An 8,424-nucleotide genomic window follows, 5' to 3' on the forward strand; every position below is an offset into this window, starting at 1 on the left:
AACAGTCTCATGACTCGAGGAATTCATCCTCCTCCTCATGACACGTTCTTCTTGTTTAGCAGAACAGATATTTATGGAATGAAAGCATAAACAACCCTCATCAGTTGCAGACAAACTTGATGATACGAGTTCTGCTGACAGAAACACATCTGCATGCTCCAGACATGAATGACACGATCATGCGGCTTGTTGAGAAGAGGTGTGAAATTAGTTTTCGAAACAATCAGATTTACAATTTTTGCCTGGCAGATCTTAAAATAGGCCAAAACAATTTCCATAGACTTACATTAAAGCCACATCCACAGTAAGAGTGCTTGTACCTGTACTACATATCCAGACAGACATTTGAAGTTTGGGGGTTGTGGCGCTCCATCTATCAGAACTTCCCCGGTAAGACCCGCGGGATCCTTGCGGGCCGCCAGAACGTCCAGGAAACTGAACACAATTAAAGCACAAACAACATTATACGAACATTCCAGCATTGTTCCAACATTCCAACACACACAGGGAATAGAGTCAAGAGAGATCGTTAAAGGGATCTTACGAGGATTTTCCACTGCCGGTCGCTCCTAATATTGCGTTCAGTCCTGGTTTCATGAGGCCGCTACAGAGAAAATAAACAATATCACCATAAAGACACAAAACACACACAGGATGTTGACAATTACAAAACGAACTCCCTGCCCAGTAGGTGGCGATAGGCACAAAGAAACATTTAATGATGTTATTTTAGAGCATTTCTATCTTTATACTGTGGAAGGCTTTGCTTGAAAATGTTAATTAAGCATTATATTGTTGCACATTTGTGGCAGGGCGGAGGGCGGGGCCGGGTCGTGATCCTACACACCCGGTCCCGTATTAGGCTAATCAAGCCTCCCGAGAGGGATAAAGGTCGACTGCGGAGGATCGTGCGGGAGAGAGAGATCGTTTATGGACATGTCCGTCATATGTGTGATTGTCTTTTGTTTAAGTTTGATATTAAACTATTATTTATATTGACAAGCCGGTTCCTCGCCACTAGTAGAGTTCTCGCCACTACCGTCCACCCAAACGGAGCAGCCGCTGCCATCTGCTGGGGGACGAGGAGCCCGGCTGCCTGAAAGAGGACGATGGATGCCGACCGCGAGGGGAGAAGGTGCTCCTAACCGATCACCTGGAGCGGTCAGGGCCGCTGCCAGAGGCGGAGGAGTCCCCTACCAGCCACTGAAACGTGGCAGGGTTTGAGACCGCCGACCGCAAGCGGGGAGGGGCTCACTGCCGACCGCCTGGAGCGGAAGAACCACTGCCAGGGGCGGGGGAGACCCCTTCTGTTCCCCGAGAATGCAGCGGGGCGTTCCGTCCGCCAGGGGCTGGAGGTCTGCCTCTGATCCGCCCGGAGAGGCGCGGCTGTCGTCCGATAGAGGGTGGAGGAGTGGCCGAGGAACAAGCTGTGGCGTATCGGAGAACTGGCGTGTAAGTGTTTTTTTTTTTTCATCTCTCTCTCTCTCTCTCTCTCACTGCCGCTCTACATTGGCCTTTTCCATCTCTTTTAAATTTTACAGTGTTTTTTTGGGGGGGTACTACACTGTTACAGGAAGTACCCCCCCCCAGTTTAATTATTTCTGTTTCCCTACCCTTGTCCCCTTCCTCGACCAGGTAGACAGGGAAGAACCTGTTAGCAGACGGGGCTTAGGGCACGCCCTCCCCCAGGAAACTATTATTTATATTGACAAGCCGGTTCTCGCCTTCTTTCCATTGATCCCTTTACAACATTGTTTTGGTTTCTTCCCTTATGCCTGGTTTATACTTCGGAAGAAGCCAAACTTTCTTCTCCTGGACGAACTAAAGCACCCTAGGCGAACGAAGCCACCATTTTTACTACACATCTTTTTAAAATGAGTTAATATAGGGTGATGTCACGGCGTTTAACATACTGTTCCAGCCACAAGTAACGCCAATAATGCATGTTTTTCTCTCTGTGGAACGCCACTTTTAGCGCTGTACTGTAATCTGGTATACCGGGCATTTTTCCGGTGGTCCGACGCACTTTGGTGCCGATCAGAGGTGGACTGGCCATCGGGAGAACCGAGCGTGCCGGTGGGTCGGCCGCAAAATGTGATGAATGGGCCACGATAAGCTAAAATGAGCAGCTGCGTAATGCAGAACCGACCACAAAACACCGCCACGATATACAGAAAAGGACAGTGACCCCGCTCTCCCCAGCTGGGCCAGTTGCCAGGCATATTTCTCTTCCCAGTCCAGCCCTGGCCACATAAAATGGCAACTTCAAGATCAAGTAGAAGCCTCTGCCGACTGCTAGCATCGACAGAAGAGTAAACAAACATGCAAGAGGTTAATGATGGTCGCACACCAGACAAGAAGCACCACGGCGTGTTGCGTCGCGGGTAGGACACGGTACAGGTATCAAACACAGAACATGCCAATGCGGTTCAAGTGGCAGATAGTACACACAAAATTACAATTGTACTTTTTAAAATGTATTTTTTCAGAGGCTTAAATATCAGTCTGTCCACAGTGTGATGGTAGGATCTTGTGGATTTATGAATGAAGTACTCTTGTTTTGAAATCTCCCCGCTCTGTTTCCAGTTGTTATGACCTCCCCTGAACACTTTAAAATACCCATGATGACTTCTGACAATTTTATATCCTGTAAGTCTACTTTACTAGCTAATTTTACTTTGATATCAACACCATAGATGTCTATATAGGAACTACTAGACTGGAAGTTCCAAGACAAAATGTTCATCCGTGGAGATGCAGATATTTGAGCAGCCTCCAGAGTCATTGCTGGGCGCCACTGACAGACTCCAAGCAGCGGTGTTGGTAGTCGTACATTCATAGAAAACAACAGTTTTGACTTTTAGAACTTGTGTCATCCACGTCCACGTTCGACCCCTTAACGGTAATCCTACTATGACTAGCACCTATTTACCTGCATTTCTTACTGGCTGAATATTGTGTTAATCAAGTAATATTAATGAGCACAGCTGATTAGTTTTATATTGTGCCCCCATCCCCCCTTTTTAGTCTCACACTCCTGGTAAAGGAATACCCTGATAAGCGCCATTAGCAAAAACTTGAGACCGATGTCTCTATTTAATACAGATTACGAGATATAATAATTTCATAATCTTGGAAGAGGAAATAAATCTTATTATACAAGAGTCAAAAATCACATACTCTCACTCTCTCTCTCTGTATCTATTCCCACCTAAAAACACAAAGGTAGACATGTAAAGGTTAATGATTACCTACAACAAACAATCTCGCATGAACCGACTCCAAACTCCAAACACGTTTTCTCTCTCATGGAAAGCCATCATCCTCTGCATGGGTTTGTGTGCTGGGCTCCTCTCATAATATCTCAGATCATTTTATGATTACGCTTTAGCTGATTTCTAGTAGTGTCAATTAGTAGATTTCTAGTAGATTTCTAGACACTTAAACATTATAGAGATGTATAAGGGTCATTGACATGACATTGTTAAACATGTAGTTTTTATGATCTTGTTTTTATTGAGAGATTATATGGAATATTAGTATTTTTCGAAATGCCCAAGAATAAATAATAGTAACTTACTGTAATGCAAAAACAATTCTACCAAACAATACATGCAAAAAAACCTTTGTAACTACAACTGTAAGTAAACATCATGGTAAATGGTCTGCAGTTATATAGCGCTTTTTTTTTTTTTAACCTTAGAGGTTACCAAAGTGCTTTACACTGTGTCCCAATCACCCATTCACACACACATTCACACACACATTCATACACCAATGGCGGCAGAGCTGACATGCAAGGTGCTAGCCTGCTATTGGGAGAAACTTGGGGTTCAGTGTCTTACCCAAGGACACTTCGGCATGTGGAGTCATGTGGGCCGGGAGTCGAACTGCCAACCCTGCGATTAGTGGCCGACCCGCTCCACCACCTGAGTGACAACCGCCCCAATGGTAGTGAGTGTCTGAACAGGATGGTTGTCATTACTTCTAAATGTTGACAAACTTATTTTTTTGGCAGATATACGCACTAACACTTTACTTTAAAACGTGCTAAAAAAAAGCCTTTATCTTCCGGAAAAATTGACCGACAATACTGATGACTCATCTTGCACTACACAGACTGTTGTCCAATTAAATACTCTAGAAGGAGTGTGCCCCTCCCCCAAATACAGACTAGCATGTTGCAAATCATCATTCATGACTGTGACGTAACTAAATCGAGGTGAGCCCTTCGATAAGCTCCACCCAAACTTCCTCTTTCAACAGAAAATACGTCAACACAGACAGGAAACTGCGCTCGCCCAGTCATGGGGTCATTTAAAGGTGCTGTATGTAAGATTGACAACAAGCGTTTGAAATGGGTACTGCGGTCCAAATTCAGAATATTGGAGAGTTGCCAGTCCCGCCCCAGACTCGAAGCTCATGCGGCTTTTTTGCCAGGATTTTGACATGCAAGTTAGCCAACTCGGCATCCGTTTTAAAGGATTTCTAGGCTTTAAGCGGACTCCATCTGCCCAAGGAATCTCCAATATTTATCCTTGTTTTCCAGACCAGTGTCGCTTGCCTGCAAACTTGGTGAAATCTGGCAACCCGGAGGTGTTTCGGTGAGTGGGCGGGATCACACAGGCCAAAACATAAACAGAAATTCCGGACCAGAAACTTCAAAGTGGAATATTCTGGCTGCGGCATTGTTATCGGAGAAGTCAGTAGTTCAACTTAGCATGTTTCCTAATGCTCTAATGACATATTATGGTCATTTTATGATTTAGTACAGATATTACATATAGCACCTTTGAGGGAAATATCATAAAGAATGATCATTTCTCATTTAATCTTTGAGTTTGTGGTGGGCATTTCTTTGTAAGATTTGGCCAATCAGTTTGGAAGTTTAAAAGGCAAGGACCAGTGATCTGACAGATAGGTCAATCTTTAATAAATCTATGAATGTTATATATTTCATGAACGAGTCTGTTAGAGAGAGTCAGCAAGCCAGACACTTGGCTGGCCAGAGCAAACTCTTTAATCAAACACTCAAATTAAAGTCAGTGCATTCATCCAGCGGCGTATCCTCAAACGCTTCCACATGTTTCCGCTGTCTCTCAAACACACACGTCTCACACCATGTGAAAACTTCTGCACTATTGTTTCCAAGTAACTTTCATGTTGTACAATGACCCGAATGCAGCAGGGTGTGAATACATAAGTGCAATCAGGTTATGAAAGCATGCGTTTGTGTGTACATGCATAACACATTCCGAGTGTGCGTGTATGTGAGCTCTAGGCGTGTGTGGATACAAGGGTTTGTATGATTGTATAAGTAAAACAATGCATTAGACTGTTATTCGTTTATGTAATGCCATTCCTAGTGAAGCACATACAAAAATGAAGGTTTTTGAGGGAAAATGTGGGGTTGTTTTTTTTTGGCAGGGCACTCAGTCACCACTGGAGTTCATATAAACATCTCCAAACTTCCTTCCTTCAATTCACAAAAACCCTCCCTGATGGTTTCCCCAATCACACACACACACACACACACACACACACACACACATTAGCATCCCATCATGTCCGCACATACAGCACCACTCAAACGTTTGGACACTAGACTTTTTCATCTAAAGGCTTCTACTTAAATGCTTTGACTTAGTTTTCTAGACACATATGAATGATGTATTATTTTCCATTTATGGACATTAAATGTGTTCTTCAGTGGGAAACATAGGAAGAAATCTGAGGCGAAACGTGAGATATGTTATAGTCCTGCTGGTTACCTGACGTACAGCAATGTAAACTGAATTATTTAAAAGGTACCCTTGAACATTGAGTAAGAGAGACGTCCCTGAAGTGAACGAAGAAACGTTCAGCAATGGGCATTAAAAACAATGGTGACACCACAGATGGCGTTTTGGGCAGTGTTGTAGTATCCTTGGGAAAAGACCATATTCTGTGATGCTTTGTGATATGATTACGGTCAATAAACGGTTCTGTGGTATAGGGCTATACCAAAATACCATTACTGAACCATGGTACCCATAAAATACTTTCTTAGTATGGGCATCTGACAAATCCAGCAAACAGTTATTCCACAAACAAAGTTTAGGCTTATTTCTAAATCAATTAACCGAGACCAACAATTCTAACACCAACTCCTCCAAGAGCTTTCAAGCTACATCCACCAAACTTGGTACGGACCTTCAGCCTGTTCTGGAATAGTGTGCTTTCTACTTCCTAACGTCTCGGATCGACGGTTTTCCCTGAGCGGACGATCAAAAATGGTAAAAATCCCATAAATTAACATTGACGGAATGTTCAAAAGGGCCAACGGAATGCTCGTTAATTCAAACTCCAAAATTCGAAAATTCGAAAGTAAACAAATACACAAGACCATTAATCTGCTTTTAAGTTTCCCTCTTTCTCTTTCTATCTATCGAACGGTTTATCGGACGATCTATCTCAGTAGCTGGCAGTTTGTCTTACTGTAATATCCGTATATCCACCAAACTTCAAACTTTTAAAACTAGTTTAAACTATCAGACGTGGACTCAGCCAACATCAAAGTTTGTCTTAAAACTCTTCACCTATCTAGTTTTGCTGGTAATATCATGGTATTCTTTCATATCATCATTTTAGAGATATATATAAATATGGTAATCATTCAATTTCACGGTATACCAAAATACAATTATATTACCACGCGGTACCGCCAAAGTACTTTTATAAATTTAAACACCAGTTTGATCACCAGTGTTGGGTTTGATCCAATTACCAAGTAATTAGTTACTGTAATCCAATTACTTTTTTAGCTAAAAAAAAAAAAGTCTAACGTATTACATTTTAAATTCTTGTAATCAGATTACAGTTACAATCTTTCAATTCTTTTAATTACTATTAAGTCGACTATAGGGTTATGCGTATTTTTAATATGTTATTTATGTAACGAGTCATTGTGAAGAAGAAGTGTGAGCTGCTGACTGTATGACTTGTGTGCAACAATAGACAACATTTTGGATTTTTTTAGAGCGGAAAAGTATTTTTACCCTGACAAGATGCCACCCTGGGCGGCTTCCCATGTCGCCCTTGCCTGAATTCGCCACTGGTATAAAGTACCATGGCACTCCGAAGATCTTGAACACTAATGATGGTAACACCCCTGTATTCTTTCAAAGTGTCATATTAGAGAAACATGAGTATGGTAATCATTCAGGACCGTGATATATTTAAAAATATCATCTTTTTGTACATTTATGCAAAGTTTCTTAATTTTATCAGCACTTTTCTTGTAGCTGTGGAGAAATGAACGGACTCACTTGACGTCGATGAGAATATCTTTCCGCGTGACCTTCCTCTTGCAGAGGAATCCACTCTTCATCTTCACACTGTAGTTGATCTTGTGGAAGCTCACGGTGGATCCTTTACGGGACGATGAGGAGACGGTGGACACGGTGTTCCTCATATCGTCAAACCTGGTTATTTGAACGGTCGTGTCTGTCATTATTGCGCACCTGGAGACCAGCAGCACCAATGAGGAGTTTGATTATATATTAAGAGTCACTCAGAATAATTCTAGTCTATTTCAAGGCAAATAATTATGCAAAACAAGTGAAACTTCCCATCAGAATCGTCACAATGGAAAAGGAACAAATCAAGGTAAAGTAGAAAAAGCGGAGGAATATCGATTATTTCGCGCGCTATTGGCGTCAAGCGGCATTTAAACTCACCTGGAGCGGCAGTGTGTTATAAGATGGGATGTGTGTGTGTGTGTGTGTTTATATGATGGGATGTGTGCGTGTGTGTGTGTGTGTGTTGTGTGTGGTTATGAGGTTTTATAAACACACGAGGCACGTCACACTCAACCGGATTGTCTTCTGCTTTACATATAGCCGACATAACAGCTTTAAATATATGAAGATCAGCATTTTTAATAACAACTTTGGCTGTATTGTCTTGTAATGCTCAGATCAGCCTTCAACAGTGACATGCATTAAATATACAGTCTTAAGCTTTATGCATCCTAGATAAGCACATCAACTTAAATATATAAGTTGTGTGTTCATACATATGCATATTATATCTGCTTAAATATAGAAAGATGAGCATATGACCAACATATATGCATTCAATACAAAGCTGTTAAAGGCTTGGGGGTTTAAAAGTCTAAAACACTGGCCAAATGTACTTTTATTGGGCTGATTTATATACACATATAATAATGTTGTATACTGTACATATCATAGTGCATCATGCCTGTTTACGGTTATTAATATATCACGGATGTTGCTTAGAGAAAGGTTATAATACCCAAAATATAATATATTTAGAATAAAATGTTATTTTTGAAATAAAAAAATTCTTCAAAAACTGTTAAATTATGAAATAGCCCATTTAATGGCTCTTCATCCTGTTACACAACCTGCTGTTGGACAA

The 8,424-nt window shown here is 41.7% G+C and overlaps 1 protein-coding gene across 2 annotated transcripts in view; it reads right to left on the bottom strand.

The window, feature by feature from the left end:
* abcg2a (ATP-binding cassette, sub-family G (WHITE), member 2a) overlaps positions 1-7,798 on the bottom strand; it is a 24,575-nt gene extending 16,777 nt beyond the window's left edge. The window contains exons 1-4 of one of the 2 annotated variants that reach the window (XM_052091109.1): positions 7,719-7,798; positions 7,308-7,502; positions 545-604; positions 321-435 (exon numbers count right to left, since the gene is read on the bottom strand). In XM_052091109.1, the coding sequence (XP_051947069.1) occupies positions 321-435; positions 545-604; positions 7,308-7,492 (360 nt within the window). In that variant the 5' untranslated portion in view covers positions 7,493-7,502; positions 7,719-7,798. The other variant, XM_052091110.1, reaches the window with a different exon arrangement.
* Positions 7,799-8,424: the final 626 nt, after the last annotated feature.

Source organism: Xyrauchen texanus, chromosome 25, assembly GCF_025860055.1.
Source record: "Xyrauchen texanus isolate HMW12.3.18 chromosome 25, RBS_HiC_50CHRs, whole genome shotgun sequence".
NCBI lineage: Eukaryota > Metazoa > Chordata > Actinopteri > Cypriniformes > Catostomidae > Xyrauchen > Xyrauchen texanus.